The sequence below is a fragment of the Oryza glaberrima genome, chromosome 6 (genome assembly GCF_000147395.1).
Source record: "Oryza glaberrima chromosome 6, OglaRS2, whole genome shotgun sequence".
Lineage (NCBI taxonomy): Eukaryota > Viridiplantae > Streptophyta > Magnoliopsida > Poales > Poaceae > Oryza > Oryza glaberrima.
Genome location: NC_068331.1, coordinates 18,949,294 through 18,971,380, shown reverse-complemented (window position 1 = coordinate 18,971,380; position 22,087 = coordinate 18,949,294). Strand labels below are relative to the sequence as shown.

At 40.9% G+C, this 22,087-nt stretch overlaps 2 protein-coding genes across 3 annotated transcripts; one reads left to right on the top strand and one right to left on the bottom strand.

Moving 5' to 3' along the window:
* Nucleotides 1-7,561: 7,561 nt before the first annotated feature.
* LOC127777172 (cyclic nucleotide-gated ion channel 1-like) lies at nucleotides 7,562-15,799 on the bottom strand. The gene is made up of 8 exons (XM_052303712.1): nucleotides 15,673-15,799; nucleotides 14,285-14,405; nucleotides 12,883-13,399; nucleotides 12,234-12,446; nucleotides 10,671-10,945; nucleotides 10,464-10,575; nucleotides 9,653-9,889; nucleotides 7,562-8,489 (listed from the first exon to the last, which is right to left on the bottom strand). Exons 2-8 carry the CDS (start codon nucleotides 14,314-14,316, stop codon nucleotides 7,791-7,793), a joined length of 2,085 nt encoding a protein of 694 aa, XP_052159672.1. The 5' UTR covers nucleotides 14,317-14,405; nucleotides 15,673-15,799; the 3' UTR covers nucleotides 7,562-7,790.
* A 2,562-nt stretch (nucleotides 15,800-18,361) lies between these two features.
* Nucleotides 18,362-21,790, top strand: LOC127775476 (probable protein phosphatase 2C 56). Of its 2 annotated transcripts, none has more exons than XM_052301723.1 (8): nucleotides 18,362-18,809; nucleotides 19,270-19,397; nucleotides 19,476-19,574; nucleotides 19,678-19,839; nucleotides 20,206-20,292; nucleotides 20,400-20,491; nucleotides 21,111-21,185; nucleotides 21,302-21,441. In XM_052301723.1, exons 1-8 carry the CDS (start codon nucleotides 18,442-18,444, stop codon nucleotides 21,347-21,349), a joined length of 1,059 nt encoding a protein of 352 aa, XP_052157683.1. In that variant the 5' UTR covers nucleotides 18,362-18,441; the 3' UTR covers nucleotides 21,350-21,441. The 2 variants fall into 2 exon arrangements, with proteins under 2 accessions (XP_052157683.1, XP_052157682.1); XM_052301722.1 differs by having other exon boundaries at nucleotides 18,365-18,809; nucleotides 21,374-21,790.
* The last annotated feature ends 297 nt before the right edge of the window (nucleotides 21,791-22,087 follow it).

Genomic DNA, 22,087 nt, shown 5'->3' with positions numbered 1-22,087 from the left:
CAAAGTAACTACAACTTTATTGACCAACCTATCAAATCTCTTCTCTAATATTATAAAAATTAAAGATATTTTTGTCGGTACTTTGCTACATCATCTGTGTATGAAAAATGTTTTCGTTGGTACTTTGGTACGCCATCCGCGGTTTTTAAATTCGTTTGCTTTTGAATACATCGGTTTTTAAATTCATTCGTTTTTTGAAATACAAAAGAAGCCGTATAATGAATCTCTTTAAAAAAACTCGCATGCTAATTTGAAATGATCAAACTCCTAACCACAGCTTATAACTTTCACCCGTTGCAACGCGCAGATATTTTTCTAGTAGTAAAAAACTAGAAAATCTGCATTTGACGCGCCGATATATGTATTATCTTATTTAGAGCTCATGTGGAATATATAAAATTTACATACCTCTTATTTTAGATTATTTATCACTCTACCAAATTTCGTGTCAGATGAGGGGATGCGGCAAATTACCTTATCATGCTCATTTAGTACATTCTAATAGTAGTTATGTTAACTTTGATTACTGGATATATGTGGCATTGATGAAAGGTGGAGATAGGGGATCATGATCTAAAAATTGAAATGTGGGAATGACCAGTAAGTTGGAACTGATGAAGTAATATATGTTTACACGAGTTAGTTTAACACCCATAAAAAAATCTTTCAAAAGAATTAATTTTGTGTTTGTCCCAGACGAATGGAATTTAATTTAATGTTTGTCCCAGATAAATGAGGAAAACCAAAGTATCATGTAATTAGTGTATGCTAATTAGACAAATGGTTAGAGATGCTATTAGAAAAAAACTTAATGTTTCCTCAAAATTGTGGCAATTTTATTAACAAAAAAATTGTGCATACGGTATCCATAATAAAATGCACATTCGAAGAATATTATTTCTTAGTATTGCAAATTTTCATTCAATCTTTCACCATATTTCTATTATTTAGTTTTTTATTATTTATTTTGTAGAAATATAGGATATCAATATGACTCAATTTTCGGTTTTAACCATAATGTATTTTATTTTTTCAGATAAATTTTGCAAAATTATTTATATTTTTCTCTTTGTTATTTCTTTACTTTTCTTTATCCTATTTATGCTTGGGTCTGTGTGCCCATTAGCTTGAGAAGGCAAAAATACAAATGTTGTAGCAACGGCGCCAGATCACCAGGTCCCAGGGCAGGCATGGGTGACTGGGCTGTACACGCCAATGCACCTTTTCTTTCTGTTCTTTTTTTCATTTCACGGTGAAACGTCTAGGCTGTTTCCTCTAAATGGACACGTTGCAGATTCCTGGAGGGGGCATTGCCAAATTTAAAGAGCTCCACCTGGCCCAATAGGAAGCTAGAGTTTGGTCCCTGAAATCGATTTTACAGATAGTTTCAACTTCTAGAAGGTTCATGGTGTTTTATGGGCTTACGAATAATTGGACATGGGACAAAATCTTCATGGGCCTAGATGATAAAGCTGCAGTGCCGCTGTTTCTTTTAATCACGTTCACGAAAAAAGAATAAATTCACCAGCCGACCCACAAAATTTACGTCGAGTTTGTATGTCATCCCTAATCTCTAATACCAAAAATCTTCACCCTAAACTATATAAAACCGTGCACTTTCAGTCCTACGCTAATATGAATCTCTAGTTTTGCTGACGTAGTATCCTAGTCAGCAAAATAAAAAATAAAAAAATTATGGCACCCACATATAAGTGAAAAAAAAATGTGGGACCTTCATATTTTCTTTATTGTCAATTCTTCTCTCCTCTTTCTTATCCTCTTCTCTTCCCTTCTCTTCTCTTCTCTTCAGTTATTCTAGGGCCGGTGGCGATAGAGAGGGAAGAGGCAGCCAACGAGCCCAGCCGAGCTCCGCCGCCGCCTCGCCGCCAGCAGGGAGAAACACAATGACCGGGATTCCCGCGGCGACTCAGTACGCCGAGAGTGCGGCGGAGGTGTCCCTCGTGGATGCACACCAGACGCCGATGATGGGACGGAAGAGCGGCGCATGGCGTAGGGGTTGTTGGGGTCACCATTGGGAGCTAGAGGGAACAACGCGTACCATGCAGAGAAGGGCACGATGCCGCGTAGCCTCCTTGCAGATGTTCTCATCGGCCGCGCGACGGTGCTTGATGGCGGCATTGTCGATGGCGCCGCGAATGCGGTGTGCGCGGAGCAGGCAGCGCGGAGGGGGAAGTGGAGTGGGGGTGGGAGAGGAGGAAGGAGAGAGAGTCGGCGTGCGCGGTGGCTGCCATGGTGGTGGGGAAAGTTAGCGGCGGCGGCAGCGTGAGCGTGGCAAATTGTAAATGGACAATGCTGCAAATAACATCTCCAATTATCAACAGCCATCATAATGGCCAAAATTATTTTTCATAAATAGAGAGTTTCTGATTCGTTGGGCCTAAAGTCTTGTTGTAATAAGCCACAGGATGACCATGCTGACTCAAAACAGCCCCAATGCCATAAGCAAGCATCAGTCTCAAGCACAAAGGGACGACTAAAATCTGGTAATGCCAACACGGGGTAGTGGTCATAGCTTGTTTCAGTTGGTCAAAAGCCAGCTGTGCTGCATCAGTCCAAACAAAAGCTTTTTTCTTCAACAAGGTTGTCAAGGGTCGAACAAAAATACTATAATTCTTCATAAGCTTCCTATAATAACCAGTCAGTCCAAGAAACCCCTCAAAGCAATAAGAGAAGTTGGAACAGGCCAAGCCACCATTGTTGCAGTTTTCTCAAGATCAGTGCCCACCCCTTTAACAGAAATGATATGGCCCAAATATTCCAGCTGAGAGCAAGCAAAGGAGCATTTAGATTGTTTAGCATACAATTTTTGTTGCCTCAGCACCAAGAAGACTTGCTGCAAATGAGCTAAATGAGTCTACAAATCTGGGCTATAGACTAAGATGTCGTCCATGAAAACAAGAACAAACTTCCTAATGAAAGGGGTAAAAACTGAGTTCATTAAGCACTGAAAAGTTGATGGAGCATTAGTAAGACCAAAAGGCATAACACAAAACTGAAACGGGTCGTGATGTGTCTTAAAGGCAATTTTAGGCTCATCCACTTCCACCATTCTGATATGATGATCCAGCCTTAAGGTTCAACTTAGAAAAATTATTGTGTACCAGCAAGTTTATCCAACAACTCATCCACAATGGGCATAGGGAACTTGCTCTTAATGGTAATAGCATTCAGTTTGCGGTAATCAACACAAAAGCGCCAAGTCCCATCTTTCTTCTTAACCAACAACACAGGTGAAGCAAAAGGGCTCATGCTCAGTGTCACCAAGCCAGAATCAATCATTTCTTTCACTTGTCTTTCAATCTCATCTTTCTAGAGAGGAGAATACCTGTAAGGCTTGCTGTTAACCGGTGCAACATCAGGCAACAAGGAGATGGAATGGTAATACACTTTGTGTGGAGGCAATACAGTTGGTTCCTAAAAAATGTCATGAAATTCCAAGAGTAACTGATTAACAGAAGAGGGAAGTGGATGTGCAAGACTAGCAGAAGAGTGCTGCAACATTGCAGTAGCCCATATATCACAACTTTTCTGCCACTTCAGAATCTGAAGGAGAGAAACTGACTGGAGTTCAGTTGTGATTGCAGAATCTACCACACCCTGCAATGAAATCCAGCTACCTTGATAACGAAATTTCAAAGTCTTCCAAGCCCAATTACAAGTCATATCACCAAGTCATGCCCAAAATAGCATCATGACCACCCAATTCAACCACTCTCATATCAAAAACAAAAGTGTGTCCTTGAATCCACCAGGTAAAGTTAGGTACAATATATTGACAAGTGAGAAAATCCCCATTAGCTACTCTGACCATAGAAGGAGATACAGACTGCAAAGGTAATCCCAACTGCTGAGCAAAGTGCAGATCCAAAAAGCTATGATAACTACCAGAATCAACCAACATTAACAACACTTTGCTATGCGCCAAAGCTCTCAATCGAAATGGCTCAAGGATGATGAGCACCTGACAGTGCATTCAGCAAAACATGACATTCATCCTCTTGATCAGATTCTTCCTCAGCAATCACTGCATTCAGCAAAGCATCTGGAATGATTTCAGTAATCTGCATTGCTTTGATTTGGCCCAGCACAGCACACTTGTGCTCAGATGAGTACTTTTCACCACACTTAAAACCAGTGTTGTGGAAAACGAATAGTACGGCCGTTAATACGTCCGTTAATTCGGAAACGGTGAGCAGTCCGTCACGACATGGTGATACGGCCTTCATTACTTGGTAAAGAACACGTAAACCCCATAATTAGCGACTAATCGGACGTTTTCTGATTAATCGGCCGTATAATCACCGTTATTACATGGCCCAGCCCACAACAACCCAACCCATTACTGTGTTCTGTAGTATGTAGCTGTATGTTTGCCCTTCCGAATTTTCCGCAACTCACAGCAACATGTTCTTTCCATCTAATCCTCTACCAAATGTAATACGATATCCAAGATTTTATGTTAATCTTTTGTTTAAATTTCAAATAGTTCTCAAGAAAAAAATCTCAAATATATATGAAGTTAATGTATTTTCCTCTCCTAAAAAGGCAAACTATTATCAATTAGGTACATATATTTGTACAAACGTTAAATTCCGATTAATCGACCGTATTCCGATTAATCGTTTGGCGGTACCCTCTCCGTCCGACATCCGCATACCGTCTTCCACAACACTGCTTAAAACATAACCCATTATCCTTGCGAAAATCACTCAATTGCCAAGCCTTCCACGGTTCAGCTTGTTCAGGCTTTAGCCCCAAAGTCTCAGTCCCAACTAGCCGTTCCACTTTTGGCACAAATTTCTTAGCAGGCAAGCGCTTCATAGAAGGGGAAGAATCCAGTAGCAGCCCTTCCTGAGTCAAAGCCACCGCAGTAGCTTGTTGAATAGTTTGTGGCAGCTGAAGCAAAACCGCATTGCGAACTTCCTGCTTAAGCCCCAAAACGAAACGAGATACTAACATCATGCCTCCCACTGAAGGATCAAACAGTCTGACCTGATAAACAAGTGAATCAATTTGTTGCTTATATTCAGCCACTGTACCAGTTTGAGTCAACAACCGCAGAGCTAAAGTTTTCTCTCGGTGCGTGTTGCCCTCAAACTCATGAATGACTACATAACGGAAATGAGCCCAATCACTGACATCCTCCACCAGTTTAACAGACTGATACCACTGCGCTGCATTGCCATACATATGCAAAATAGTAGTAGACACCCAAAAAGTAGCAGAAATTTGGTACATCTTAAAATAAGTCTCACACATATCAATCCAAATATGCACATCCGGCCCCTCAAAACGCAGAAAATCCATTTTCGGCAAATACGACTTAGCTCGCCCCCCATCCTGAGCTCGATCCCTCGCCGTCAACCCAATAGTGTGCGTGGGAACCAAATCGAGGAGGTGGTGGTGGTGGCGGTAGTGGTGGTGTTGGTGGTGCACCAGCGCCCGAACACGAGACCCCAAAAGAAGAACCAAGAATACTCACAAGATCGCCTGAGCCCGAGGATGACGACAGCGAAGACAGCTGTTTCTGAAGGCGCACCGCTTGCAGCTACTCCTGCCGCAACTTCCCAACCAAATCCATCGCGAGATCAACCTTAGTGACCACCTAATCCAGGCGACCACCCTGCTTCTACAGATGCGAATCAAGTGTCTCCAGCTGCGACGTAAGCGCATCCAGCCACTCTAGAATCTTCGTCTCCCTAGTCTCCAAGGACTGGCGCAACGGAGCACTGAGTTTGATCGGCGCCGTGATGCTCGTCTCCTCCAAATCCAGCCGAACCAGAACTGGACTTACAGCAGCCTGTCGGTGATATGGGCCCTGGGGTATTAGCACCATAGGGAGGAGGCTGCCCCCGGTAGCCACGTGGCCCTCCCCCCAGGGGCGGTCGGGCCTAAGGCAGGGCGGCGGCCACCCCCTCCATGCCTGGGGGTCGGGCTATCCTAACCCCTTCCGCGCGGTGCCACGTATGCTGGGTTAGGTGGGCGTCCCCAGCACCCACCTAACCGCATTTAAGGCAGTCTGAGCAAGCGCACCATGCCGCATTAAATGTGGCGCGGTGGGCCTACCGAACTATGACCGGTCTGTGACCGATCTATGACCGATGTGGCTAGGGTAGTGCGCCTGTGCACTGGTTGCATATCAGGCGGCGTGTCGCCTGACACCCCCTATCACGTCGTGATGATGAGAGGCTGCTTAGCCTCTTATCACAGCCGGAGACGACTTGCCTAACCCGGTCAGGGTAGGGTTCCCGTTTCCCGGCGCAGGTGAGGACCCGAAAGTCTTCACTCATTATGACGTGCGTGTCCCCCGTGTCAGCCGGATAGATTTGGCAAGCCCCACGCTACAGCAAGGCGTGCAAGAGACTTCCAAGGCAAGTAACAAGACATGCATTTAATGTGGTTATCCTCCCTGAATAGGCTAGGTGGGCCCATGTGGTATCCCTTGAGATATAAAAGGAGTTCCAGGCCTACTTAGGAAGGAGATGGGCCCTTTTCACTAGAGGAGTCTCCTGCCCTCACCATCAACACCTTCTACTCCAACTAGGAGATTTTGTAATTCCTCACTCAATCAGCTAAGCACGGGAGTAGGGTATTACGCTTTTCAACAGCCCAAACTTGTATAAACCCCTTTTGTCTCATCATTCTTGAGGGGCCCGACCCCCTCTACACCGCCTTTCTCACCGAGTCCTCGAATCTCACCCACTTTCCCCGGCCAAACCAATAAGGGGGACCTCACTGCCCTCCACTTGCGGAGTTCACCCTCCGACACGGCCTCACCCAAGGGTAGCCGTCAACCGGAACACAGGGATTTTACCAGCCGGATCGAGAGAATATGAGAACGATGCAACCACTGATACCACTGTAACAAGTCGCCGCCGCCTTCGCCTCCGATTTACCAGATTCGATCCAGATTGAGAAATGAGGAAGAGAGTTTGGGGAAGAAGACAGCACGAGACAGAGGTAGAAGAAGAAGACAGAAATAGAGTAGTTGAGGAGGAGACGTATTCTTGATTTCAGCTATTCGATAACGTTTACAATACTCCTTCCCACATTATAGTCTCTCTTAGATGGGCTCACAGGCCAGACTTTCATGGGCTCGCAGGCCCAGCACATCGACAACCTCTTGCGCTCACTGTAACCCGTCACACAGGCGTGACAAGTTCTACAGTAGCTACCTACTATGGATAAAACCCACCGTATGGAAAACGCATGGTACACGTTGATAACTGATTAATAAAGTACAAAGGGGTATCAAGACAAGGATACCAGGCTTCCAGCGGCTAGAACATGCATTGCTTTATGACTTCACACAAGGAAACCAGCAGTGCACGCTAGACTGTGCCGGAATAAAACAGGGACACTTTCTTTTTTTTTTCTTTTGTCTAAAATGAGTGGTTGACAAATCTCTAACAATCCATTAATTCTATATCATGTCAATATATGTGAGTTAAAACAAGTGTCTCCGTTACAATGTGATCTTGCTCCGTGCCTGGACTTCAAGAGCCTGATGGGAACACGGGATGGAATGCTCACTACACTACTATAAACACAATTTGTATATAAACACCTGATGAATAATAATTACACGTATCACCTATTATCATACACGAACACATATACAGATCTTACAGAAAGATACAGACAGCTATTGCGATTTTTTCCTCTCCTTAATTTGTAGGTCTAGTGTCAACTGAAAGCAAAAACATCAGCAAGTAAAAAATGCACAAGCCATGCACAAAAAATTCCTTACGCATTCGTGGTAAACAGAACTACTGCTCTTCTGCAGCAAAGTTGGGTTCTGCTGGTTTTTGTAACAACCTTGCAGGCACACTTTCCTGCAACCGAGCCTTGCGGGTGGCATTTCTCCTCAAGATCCGCATCATGTTGCCAGCGAAACGCGAAGCATATATCGCTGCCCTGAAGCTGAGAGTTGTAGCACCGTCATTAACGATTGCGAACTGCAACCTCTTCTCCTTCTCGCGTAGAGAGTCTTCGATCTTCTTTCTGCAGTACCTATGCCAGGCTGCTTGTATGAAACAGGCTGCCCAGGTTCTCCAATGCTGCGAGTAGAACCTAAACGTGTGCTGGAGCTGTTTGCTGTGTAGCCGTCGGAACTGGGTGGCCACAAACTTCAAGTCTTCAGCCCTCAGGGCAAAAGCTTCGACTTCGGACATCGTCTTCACTGTCCTGGTTGAGCTAGGGAGGCTGGAAACTGACGTGGGGTCAAGAGCCCAGGTCAGGAGCTCTTCGCCACAGAAATCTCCACCTTTCAAAACATCAGAGTTGAAGAAGCCAGTTCTTCCACCATTCGTTGTCATACTCATGAGATTACCTCTCATGATGAAGAGCATTTCATTTACTGGATCCTCTTCACGAATTATGCAGCTACCTTCTGTATAAAGAACAGGCTTTAGGCGGTCGCACAAGGCATTCAAGAGTTGATCATCCATGTTTTCAAACATTGGAACCTGAAGCAAAGAAAAAAGAATTGTAATATCATCACGGGGGGAGATGGTCTATGTCCATCCATAGCAAGGAGATAAATGATCTACATTCACACACAAAAGATATTAACACAACGGTTACTGCTGCAACAGATTCAAGGTTTCCCTGGAACATGTCCCCAAAGAACCTCCCTAGATTATGGCTCCGTTTGACATTGTTGTCCTGTTTAATTTACTCCTAGTTAGTTAGAAGAGTTATTTACTAATTCCAGTACAATTTTGCCATTAATGCGCCAACAAAATTTTATACATCCAAAAAAAAGAAATAAACACGTGACCTTCAAAGCCACAGCCAAACTGATGACTTGCTATGGTGCTACTAAATCCAATGCTGTGAAAAAAGATGCCTATAAGCATAAATGAAGAGCATTTCAGATGCATAGAAACTACAGAAGTTGGATGATGGAGCTGATTTCCGATTCACCATGTAAACCCCAGTGACCCTCGTCCTTTACACCCTTCCCACTGCTTCCCAGTTTAGTAATGCTTTCTGATGTCTGAACCCAGAACCTTAAAATGTGAAAAGATGACCCATAACTAGTACGCCAATGGTTTTACATTACTTAATTTTCCAGTTTCTACGTGAGTACCTCAAACACATTTCATGCACTGAACATTTCATGCTAGATTACTGGTGTGCACCTAAAGCACGCGACTATTGGAAGACCTACATCACCACTTTAGAGGTAATTGGCTTAGGTTCAGAGGAAGAAACAATGACACCTTGCAACACATAAGCAACTCTACAACTATTGAAAAGAAGGTAAAAGAAGCCTTAAGCTTTCATTTATGTGCCTTTTGGAACATGGTCTTTGTCATTCTTGAACAACCAGGATACTTTTATGTCATCAGCAATTGTGAGGAAGATGCAATTCCGGTTTTAAACAATATAGCATGATGAGCTGCATGGACTGAAAATATTATGCTACAATAAGTAGAAAACAAATGGTGCTCAGCCAAATCTCAGATCATATTTCTTGGGTCTGCTACTGTAACTAGATTTGGCTGAGCTACGTGAAAATGGCCAAATTATTTACTTAACCAACATATTTTCTGCAATTGGATAAGACACAAAAATAAGACTACTACAGCAGGTTACTCTGCAAAAGAAGCTTGTGAGAACATACCCTCATAAGAAGTGATAAGCAAAGATGCCGTTTTATAGCCCTCCTAAGATCCTTGGGGAGGTTCATAAGCAAGAGTTCTTCATCAACCCCGCTCGTCTGGTGCCATCTATATTTTTCATGACGACGTATTCGTTCCTTGAGATTCTCAGGAAGCAGTCGATATGACATCCATTGATCTGTATCACGGCTTTTCACTCTCATTTCTTCTTCTCTCAGATGGGCTGACTGCAAATAGGTCTGTAGAAGTCACAAAAAATGGAAGGATGAGTTAGCTACCCAAATTACGCATTTATCATTACGCAGCAAAAACACCTAATTTCATTCAATGTCAGGGATCCTGTGAAACATTCTTTGTAGTACAAGACCTGAACCATTTTGTACAAAGACTACTGTTGCAAATAAGGACTGATGATCTTATTCCTACCAAGATTATGCTAGTCTTATCTTCAAATGGTATTGGAATGAACACTCGAAACCTAGCACAAGGTTCCATATCTTTAGTTTCATATCCCTAGGAGATAAAATAAGTTGGACTCATTTTTCTCAGAATTAATTTGATTTATTATTTTTAAGTTTTCCATAATTCACTCATAAAAATATTCTCTGTTGTTCTGGGGTATATCTTTAGCAGCAGTATATAGCATTCATGTTCTCTTCAATTGATTATGTAGGCATTAGACACATAGCACACTTAAAATTTTAGCATATTTCTGATTTGCAATGCAAGTTCTATTATGAAAAGCTTGAATAATAACATAAATCAAGAAAATGACTTGTAAAATTAATAGCCAATGAAGCTAAATATGCTTACCTGCACATTACCAATTAGCAGTGCAAACAGAACCAAGCCTGATATTGAGACAAAAACTGCAAACAGATTCTCCCATGCATAAGTGCTTGTCTTAAGGTTTTGGCCCAGAGAGCTGCATTAAATAGACCAACACATAAATATAGGTGGCATAGAGAAGTTTATTGGTTCAAGCAGAAAATACTTTAAATGTTTCTGTTTTGCACAAACCTAAGATTTTGCAGACCCCACCAAACACAATAGAATAGTTTTGCCAAAAAATTAGTTGATTGTGAGACATTATTTAGAGCTGGCACATAAATTCCAAAGTTCGGATCTATATCGTTTGAGTCGATTGGAAGGCAAGCAGTCCGTAAGATCGAGTTTTCCTTATCCCCACAGTACAAATATGCCTGATTACAGACTGTACTATTATTACTACACATGTCTCTCCAGCAGGCATCTTTGCGTTCAATGGAAAGCAAGTACCAGAGTGCTCCAAGGACCTGCAGCAGTTCAAAGATTTGTCATAAATATATAAGGTGCATGGAAATATTTAATTATATCCAATTTAGTGGCACTGCAGTTGCAAAAGTATCCCACTTATGAATGAAGTCAACTAGATGGTTGCATGGGCCACTAATATTTTAATTATTTGCCAATTTAGTAGTATGAAGTCAAGTTTCATAGGCCATTTTTTTGTTGTGATTGTCCATGACATTCCAATTTATCCACCCAGTCCTCCAAGTTTTCCGACTATGGGTCATGATTGTCCTTACTCCTTTGAACCAGTTGAAGCAACTACAAGGACACGCATATCAAACAAATTGGCCAAGCCAAGAGATCAAGAGTCAACACCGACTAGTCTTGTACAGGCGCTGCTCCCGGTGGATCCAATTTTAATTTTTAATGAGGAATATTTGAGGACACACACACATCTGGATAATACATCAGAGCCCAACAGGAGCCTCAAGCAAAACTTGAGAGACCAAAGTGTTGTTACCCATAAGGATATTATAGCCATTTTTTTTACAGAAAACAAAATCCATGCATATTATTTTCTTACCAATATTACGACTTTTATTTTGTAAATCTTGACTGTTATGACTTCCTAAATGACACCCATCAGGAAACAGATATAGAGCCAATAAAGCATGTAAATAGAATCATAGAAAAATTGGACAAAATTGTTACAAATATGCATTGATGACATTGAAATTGGTGTATATGTGATAGAATATCTCTTGAGAATTGACCCACGAGAAACAGGATGAACTACTAAGCGCTAAGCATCAAATTTCATTGAAAATATTTGGTACATGATAGCTGATATAAACTAATAATTTATACTGTTACAATTAGAGTGTATTTCAGATTGGACAAACTAAAATTTTGTTTCTCTCGCAGAGAAATGGATCGAGAAAATGTTGGACAAAATCCTTTTCCTTATAATATTTATGTAACTTAAGTAAAATAAACCTTTAAAGGTTACACCATTGCTTTCTGTATACAAATTTAGACAACTTTGCTGATGAAAACCACAAAACAAGAGGTGTTTATGGCTATGGTTTGGCAAAAAATAAAAAAAAATGAGACTACACAAGTGCTATTCCACCCATACCACACATCAACCAGGTTAGCCGAATTTATTTTGATCAATAATAAATTCATGTAATCTTTACAGGAAATTGATCATGTTTTCAGCTTTCCACTATTGCAGTTAAATATTGCTCTAGCAAAGGACAGTTGATTTGGCATTGTTGACTATCCAGAGTTATTGAATAGAATACTTACATGACTGGCGAGCAAGTAAATTAAAAGGTTCAAAACAGCACCAGCCCATGGTGTCTCTGTAATTACCCCAGCAGACCTTGTGATTTGGAGATACAGTGGCCTTATTCGGATCAGTCGAGGCACATATTGGCATATAACTATAAACATCAAGATATTTTTGGCTTTTGTAACCTCTGAGCCTCCAAGATTAGGTAGCACAACCAAAATAACCACCTGGTAACAAAATTGACCATGCTTACAAGCTTGACTGAGAAATCAAAGGCGCATAACTTAGTGCACTATTAAGACTGCAAAGTCATAGAAGAAACAGACAAAGCTCTTTGTATATGACCCCATTTTTCTAACATGTGAATTGCATGTATCAGAGTAAAATCAAAATCTTTTATTTTTCTGATGTGGTATCTACCAAAAGTGCATCCTTACTAATCATCCCATGATACCAATATGTGAATTCCATTATATCATTATAAATCATAAAAGAGGTGAATATCTATTATTTTTCTCATGTAGGGACTATCAAAGGTGCATCCACTAATCATAATTTATATGTATATCACCAACATACCATCATAATTCTAAAGAATCATGTGAACTATACTATGAAATAGTTCCATACTGAGCTTAACTAAGTACATGGTATGCGGAATACCTGAGGGAGGGGTAGAACAGCAAAGACATCGATCAGAAAATATGTTGACAAGTATCGCTTTGCTATTGCATATCTATCCTCAACCAAGACACCCCGACCAAAAGTTGTAAGAGAAGACGCAATATAACCTGTCCTGAACTGAAATATGATATGGAGTATATAGAAGATATCTGTGAAAAAGCGCAGGACACTTGCTGTGATTTCCAACTTTTTATCCAAATACCAGCATGTGTTGTTGTCATTGATAACCGGAATATAGAAGAACAATGGGTCCACAGAAACTGCAAAGATACATGACAAAACAAATATCTTGTTCCAGCTTTGCAGAAATGGTCCCTGAGGATGAAGAGTTCTAGTTGTCAACTTCCTTTCATGCAGCACCGATCTCTTTAAGGTTTCAGAATGCACAAGGTTTCCTAGGAATGCAAAAACTCCAGCAGTTCTTTCTTTAAGTGAACTTAAAGCATTATGCCTCCGTGGTGACATAACTGACTGCTCGGATCTCCAGTCCTCAAATCTGCATACATGGTTAAAAAAAATACAGAATAATTATTACATCAAGTTTTCAGTAGTTGTTTTCAATATTTACTCAAAACTTTAATGGGTCCCAGGACTTTAATATTCATTGATCAGGTCCCTAGAGACCCAAACTTTTTTTCTCTCTTCTCTCTTCTCTCTTACTTCAACTACGTTATTTTTACCAGCAGTCTTCATTATTTACTCAAAAATTTAATCAGATACTGGTGTTGTCATTTCCATACATTTATATGTCAGACTTCTTGATGATCTTGAACCGAAGCTAGATTTCTATTTTGGAAAAATTGGAGAGAAATTATTGCATTCATGTTTATATGCTGCAAAAGACAAGGAAATGAGCAGTAACAATCGTTCCAACAAGTCGATCCATGCCAGGGTCTCTCAGAGGCCAAAATGTCCAAAACCATCATGTGATGAAAGTAGAAGCATCGATTTTTTTTTTCGAACACGCAGGAGATATGCGTATCATTTCATTAAGAGAGAAAGAAATGCGAGGGATGCAAGATTTAAACAAACCCTGACACCCACCCATCGAAAGTCTTACAGAACACAACACACACCCACTCTAAAACCGAAGAAACTCAAGCCGACCTCCCTAGGGTGCAAGAACTACTGCCTTAGACAACAGCTTTTGGAGTTTCGAAGCTCCCGCCAAACACCAAAGTGTGGCTTCATTATTGACAGCTTGGATCACATCCACCACACTAGTGTAGAACCACCAAATTACCATTGCTCTTTAGAAATCACCAAACCCTCTCCATGTTTCATGTCCTAAACTTGTTACTATAAGTTATGACACAAAACATTTGACAAGCCTTTATTCTTTGTAAACTATTTCAAACAACTGGTGATGGAGGAAACTGACCTCACATATTTGTCCTCTCTTCCCATCATCATTTTCCAAAAATCCACCAAACCAAAGGTTAGCTGCTAGAACAGCTTTATTGATTCTACAAGGGTGGCGACATTTGCATACATGGAGTTCCCTGATGATTATCAAGCATAATTGAGTAAGGGAAGTAACGCGTATGCACATGAATATGGACACAGAACAAAGAACAGCAACATAATCAAATGGAAACAGTAAATTTAACTTTGTTATGTCACAACAGTCAGCTTAGATTTTGTGCATGGACAATCACTCATCACACCTGACAGGAAATGTCCATTTGATTGTTGAATATTGAATGATTGCATTTAGCTAACTGGACAATAGATAGAATGCTGAAGTGGTGATTTGGTGTTTCCCTCGTGTAGGCAGGCTCCATTTGGTATTGCGGCGGACTGTGTTTCATTTAGGGCAACAGCTTTTTGGGTATTCCAGTGTTTGGTAAAATGCTTGTATTTAAATCAAAAGTTAATTTTGAGTTTCAAATTATGACTATTTTTTAATTCAGATAGAGCTTATTACTTCTTTTTAGTAATCATGTTAAAATCAGCTTCCCACTATAATACAAAGATGTTCTAAATGATAATATTATTATGTTGTGAAAATATGAAATAATTAGGAGAGACATGAAAGTTGGATGATATATTTTATCAAACTATAATTTGATTGATCCCATAAAATAAACTAAACAGCTATAGCTTATAAGAATCATTTCCACAGCAAACCTAGCCTAGCCTAGCCTTAACATATATAACTCTGTTTATCTATCCCTCTCTGTTATTTCGGAGGGAGTCGCCATCAAATACATGGTGGTTAAACTTTGCAAAGCATAGATAAGGTATGGCTGCCGAGTATCTCAACTCCCAAAGTGTCACACCAATTTCACCCCGATGAACAGATAAGCAGGAAAGTGACAGTTAGTATGTGAAACATCAATTACCACCAGTGCCCATAGTCGTTCCGATTAACAAATGATTAGAATTACCAATTGTGACCTATTTGTTCCCTGTGATGATAGGTAAAAGCAACCGATCAAGCAACTAAAAAAATTCTAACCCACCCAGTTATAACCATGGCTTGGCCTGAAAGGCTGAAAACTCCGCAGCCGCAAACCAAACCCCCAAAACCTGCTGACGCCGCGCTACCTATTCTAGACACACGAGACCACAAAAATTCGCTAAGAGAAAGCAAGTAGGGCATCGTAGCGAAGAAGCAGTAACAAATTAAGTCCGGCCTGAGGCGGCGCCTTGCCCCCCTCAGGCGACCTCCCTCCCTCCGCCTCGCATGACGCCACCGCCCCCCTCGGCTGGCTGTGGAGGGAGAACCCGCCGCGCGACGGAGCAGGGGGAGCGCAGAGGCTTTACCTCGGAGGTGGTGCGCGCGGATTGGACGGAGGGGTGGGGGGGAATTCGGTCCTCCTCCGCGTCGCGGCCGGGAAGCCGGCGGCGTCCGCACGGCGGTTGGTGGTGGTGGTGGTGGTGGTGGTGGTGGTGGTAGTGCGGTGGAGGTGGAGGGAGCGATGGAAAGCGGAGGACGAAAACGGGTGCCTTGGTTTCGTTCGTGCGGTTGGGTGTGGGTGGAGTTGGACTCCACGGCATGGCGGCGACGACTAGGCCAACGGTCCACGCTTTGCTGGCCTGTACGGTTTTGTCCTAATCGTGGATTCATTTTTAAAGGATATTTTTTGTGAAAATTAATTAGGTCTAGATTTTTTTTTAAAGTAAATTTCAAGTAACTGCAACTCTATTGTCTAAACTATAAAATAGTATGAAATTTTACTACATAGCTACAATGTTAATGAATACAATTATCCCAAAAATACAATCTTGTTACAGTGTTACCTTTCTAATGTTACCAATATCATAGACCTAACTATCATACAAATAGAATTTGGCTAGAGCGAAATGGGACAACCTGTTGGTAGTCACCGCAGTAACACATCCTATTGTAGTAGTATGTTACGTCATACAAACGCGAGCGTAGCCTTGGTCATAACTTGGTAAAAGGAGGAGGCATCACTTCTCCCGGGTCATGGCCATAGCGAGATGTCAAGGAAGAGAATATGGAAGGAAAGGAAGAAGTATCACTACCTCCTTCCATTCCCTTCAACCGTATATTGAATTAAACGAGGGGAACATAGTCGAATGGCACGTGTGGAGTTTACTCCTCTCTCTACTGGTTAGTTGCTATTGTTGTGTTGCAATGGCGGACCCAACATTTTAAACTTGTGTATTCGAAATAGGAAGGGGTAAAAAAATTTTGTTCGTACACCTAGAAATCTAATAATTTGCTTGTATAGTATCACACACTAATAGTTATATAACATAAAGAGAATATAGCATACAATTGAATATAAGTTCACACATTGATATAATTCACCATCAGTTGAAATTGTTTAACATATAAAAATACTAGTTGGTGAACGTATCGAAGTGCCAACCTAAATAATATATAAAGACTAGAAAATGATAAATTGGGAAGAAATCTTACAATTTAGAAATCAACTTTTTGATGTTTGATATTTTGAAAATGTGATAATGTCCTTATCCTTAACTTGCAAGAAGAAATCCCTTTCAATCAATGTAACTAAACAATCATTCAAATATTAAGAGATTTTAGGATTTTGCTAGCCGGTTAGGGGAGGGGAAATGGACTGAGTTAGTAAGTTGCGGCCCAAAGTGGCAAAGTGAGTGCGGGCTAAGAGCCCGAGAGAGAGGAAAGGGGGACGAAAGTGGGAAATTTGGGCCCAATAGTGAAGGAAGGGTGAAACAAGGCCCAAGATAAGTAGTTTAAGGCTTTTTCTTTATTTTTTTAATACATATACGAAGTATATATATATATAATTATATATATTTATTTATTTATTATCTAAAAATTCTGGATACATCTGAATATCCTTGAATCTATAATACGCCCGCCCTAATGTGTTGTTCTTTTTTCTCTTATCTCTCGATGTCTAAGCATGCTATCTCACAAACTTTATTCTTCTGTCCAATTATATTTTGTATTTGTACCAATTTAGCATGTAAAATATTATATATCATCCTGAACTTAAATTAGATAGAAAAGTGTGATGTAGGATATGACATGATCATTATCTGCCTGAATTTTTATTTCATGCTATTTTGAGATTAAAAATTCATTAATATTTTCTATGTGAGACTATTTGGGTTAAAGATATCCATATTTTCATTCCATAAGACAGACAAGGTTTCTTCTTATTCGTGTGGAATATAAAGAAACGAATTATTCCTTTACTCTGATATTGAGGAAACCTATTTCACCACTTCAATGTTTTATGCAGTACGACTATTGGTATTTTTTTTATTATTGTAAGGCCCTGTTTCTTTCAGCTTGGGATTATTATAATCTAGATTATTGAGCCAGATTACTATAAGCTAGATTGTTATAATCTGTAGTAGAATAAGCTGTTAGTTGTTTCTTTCCTAGATTATTGGGTTTGCAAGTCTAAAGAGGGAGTGGGGTGGCATGGTGGGTAATTTTTCACCCAATAATCTGGAAAAGGCTCACCTAAATGAGCTTATCAGATTATAATAAGCTGGACTCCAGATTATAATAAGCTATTTCAATAAGTTTATGTTTCTTTCAGCTTACTCCTAATAATCTAGATTATAATAATCCCAAACTGAAAAAAACAGTGCCTAAGTATTTTTAAGAATACGAGTAATATTTTTGTAGCATAGCATGGATCGAACTATTCAATACGTAATTCACGCGTTTCAATTGGGTCCTTATTAGTTAGGGTCATAGTACACACATTATAGTATGATTTTTCTCCAAAGTAAATATGTATTCATGGTTATTCTTTACTGCAAGGATATCCACTAATATTCAACTTATGAGTAAAATATTTCCAAAGACATATATTTTCAAATAAAGATTGTGGATCAAACCAAACACAACCAATATCAATCTGTACCACAAATTTCTAATTAAACCGACGAATCAATTTTCCAGTAAGAAAGTGTAACGTCTAGTAATATCTTCTTCCTTCAATCTGTTCATTACAATTTCTCTCTCTCTCTCTCTCTCTCTCTCTCTCATTCGCGAACACGCGACACGACGTCATTTTCTCCCCTGCACCGGATAAACAACGCCAAAAAGTTTGTTTTATGTCCCCGCCCAGGCCTCCGTCGCCGCCGACTCACCGCTGCGCCGCCCGCGAAGGCCGAAGCGGCGGAGGGGGCCTCGCCGGAGCGCTACTCAGGAGGATGGCGCGCGCCGCCGGCCTGCGGGCTCTGGTCGGCATTGAGGCGGCGGGGCGTGGGCGCCGCGTCGCCGCCTCCCCCTCCCCCGGCGGTACTCCAGCGGCCTCCCGCGGGCTCCCCGGCTGGCCGGGGTTCTGCGGGGTGGGCTGCGGCTCGTCGTCGTCGTCGTCGTTTGCTCCGCCGCGGATGCAGGCCCGGCGGGCCGCGGGGTCGGCTGCGCGCACGCGGTCGCCGTCGCAGTCCAACGGCTGGATTACCGGCGGCTCCGCGAGGTAATTAATCACTAACCAAGGTCCAATTATTGTTCAGGATTATTCGCTGATTACGTGCGCTGTTAGCAGCGCGATGCCGTCGCTGGTGATGCTCGTGGAGAATGATGTTCCATGAGTAATAGTGATTGCCTTGATGCTTACGGGGGAATATATAACTTGGTTGTGTTCAGTCTATGATGGGGACTGCGCCTAATGCTGCCTTTTCTGAACTTGTGGTTGACATGTAGTTCGATTCTGTTTCAGAAGCTGTACTAAACATCTTACATATTTTAGTTTTCTTTATTTATATGATTGTAATATGGACCTCAACGCGATATTATGTATGTATTTACCTGCTGGCATTCGAAGTTGCTTGTCCGTGCAATTTCAGAATTTCTTGAACTTCCTGTAGTTGTGGTCCTTTTACTAGATATCTGAGACGGCACATGGATTAACATAATGTCAATGACCTTTTTGGTAGTGAGGATGGTAGACTTAGCTGGGGTTATTCAAGTTTCAAGGGGAGGAGGCCTTCTATGGAGGATCGGTTTAGCATAAAGATGACTACGATCAACGAACAGACAGTCAGCCTGTTTGGTGTATTTGATGGTACTGTCCTTGAATTTTCTTTCATTAAGTTATTTTCATTCCCTAATATGTCTTTGTTCCTAACATTTCATACATTAGGTCATGGAGGATCACTTGCTGCTGAATATCTTAAGGAACATTTGTTTGAAAACCTTGTGAATCACCCTGAGCTCCTTAGAGACACAAAGCTTGCTATAAGTAATGTGCTCCCTCTTGCTCCAGCTGTACTTCTTCCGAACATTCAGGTCCAGTGCTACAGTACTGATGTTATCATTTTCTTGAATGCTTTTGCAAAATACAGGCCAAACGTTCCTGAAAACTGATGCTGATTTCCTAGAGTCAGTGTCTTCTAATCCTTTTAGGGATGATGGTTCAACAGCTGTGACTGCTATTTTGGTTGGCAACCACCTATATGTTGGTAATGTTGGTGATTCACGTGTTGTCGCTCTAAAAGCTGGCAAAGGTAATATTTGATTGGTTGTGTTTCTTTGTTAGTGATGACACTTCACTTCAGATTTCCATATAACTATAAACGGTTGCTATCCAGTATGCCCTGAAACCTTTCTGTCAACTGAAAAATATCAAAATATGACGCACTACCGGTTTCTAACTTTCAAATGACTATTTCTATTTTTCCTGAGTTACAAAGGATTATGTCACATGTAGATTTTATCAATGACAGTGAGGAATTGAGCACTAACTTTTGATATGTTGCTATATACCACTTTAATAAGTTACAGCATGCCAAATAATCTAGAAACTGTGAAATGACATTTATTCTCTTGTTTGTTTTTCCGTTAAAATCTCGTTTCTTTCCATGCTTTTTTAGCTGTCCCACTGTCAGAAGATCATAAACCTAACAGAAAAGATGAGCAGAAGAGAATTGAGGATGCCGGAGGTATTGTTGTTTTCGATGGTAAGCCCTTTAATCATGAAAATCCTCCTGATGTATTTGGCCAGCTTTAGCTTAATCTAATAGGAAGTATGAATGAAAACTTGAGAAGTTTGATCATGTCGAAGCAGATACATGGAGGGTTAATGGACTTTTGGCAATGTCCCGTGCATTTGGCAACCGTGCATTGAAGCACTATGTGAAAGCAGAACCAGATATTCAGGTATCTTTTTAAAGTTTAGTTTTTTGCACTGGATCCCCGCCCCTTGCATGTTTACATTTTTATGTGGACAAGGACCAGCTTTTCTGTACTGGTTTTGTCTTACTAAACCATAATACCCATTTCATATGCACTTGGGTATTATGAAATAGTCTGTACACATCATCAACCTGAATGAAATGGATCTGCTGCAATGCTAAACAGCCTGCAAGTGCAGTCTATCTGGGAAATGTTGATGTTCCTGATTGATCACTTTAATCTCACCTGTGATCTGGGAATGTCGATGTTCCTGATTGGTCATGAGAAAACCCATGTAATTCAGCATTTCAAATTCTCCTGCTACATGTTCCTCCTTTGCATATGATCCTATCCTTCTACTTAATTGTTCACGCACTGATTCCTTATATGCCACAAAACCTGTTAATGGAAAAACCTATTGAACATCACCTATGACAGCCTTTAGAAGCAACAGGTGGGGAAACCAAGAGAAGGCTTCGCCTTTTCTTATCTTCTTCCCGGCACAAAAAGAGGGATTAGTATTATTGACCCCATGAGAAAGCACTAACACCTTCCTCGTTGGGGCTCCGCGTATCTTTTGTGATGTTTTACTGTAAATATGCAGGAAAAAGTGGTCGATGAAAGCTTGGAATACCTGATTCTTGCTACTGATGGCCTTTGGGATGTTATGCGAAATGAGGTATCATTTGTTGAATCCCTGTTTGTTGATTATGCGACCTAGAAAAAAACAGCAGAAATATCTGCTTACATGAAAACCAATGAATGACATCCACTATGTTCACCCCTGACACACAGCTTTGCCCTCGTGCGAGCGCGTATCTCATTCGGTCCAATGCTAACTAGCATTTTACATCTTTTGTCAACAAGGATGCTGTTTCTCTTTTGAAAGCGCAAGATGGACCCAAAGCGGCAGCCATGAAGCTGACAGAAGTCGCCCACTCTCGGCTTACCTTAGACAACATCACATGCATCGTGCTGCAGTTTCACCATGGAAAATCAACCAACAGCAACTGATGTTAACAAAGTTTTGTCACCAGATATCTTGAAACGAGAGTTGGTCCCCTGATCCGCGGTTCTACAAGATTATTACTAGATTGGTTGAGTCGTTTTTTTCGTCATGTAGGAAGCTTTTAAATCTGACGTGCACAGTTTACTAGCGAAACGTCTTATGGTTGTTTGATTTCGGTTTCGGATCTCTTGCTATTAGGGGTAGCCGGCCCTGAAATATTAAGTTATCTATAGCATAAGAAATGTTCCAAATTTTTTAGGTGGCTAATGATTTAATGTCTGTGCCTATATACTTCATTAGTTATTGTTTTGCCAAATCCCGGCGTCGCTAATAGGGATGAAAACCGTATATAATTTTTTCTATCATACCAATATCATTTTTGCAAAAAAAATAATATTATTTCTTCTGTAAATTTTTGTTTTTTAATTTCTCTATGCGTCATATTAAAATTATCACTAAATATTTAATTTTATTAATATAAAAACTAAATTCCTGACCGTTACCTTTTTAAAAAACTAATAAAAAATAATATCGTTTTCGATTTTTCATGCCTATTTGCTAGCAGCAGCAGC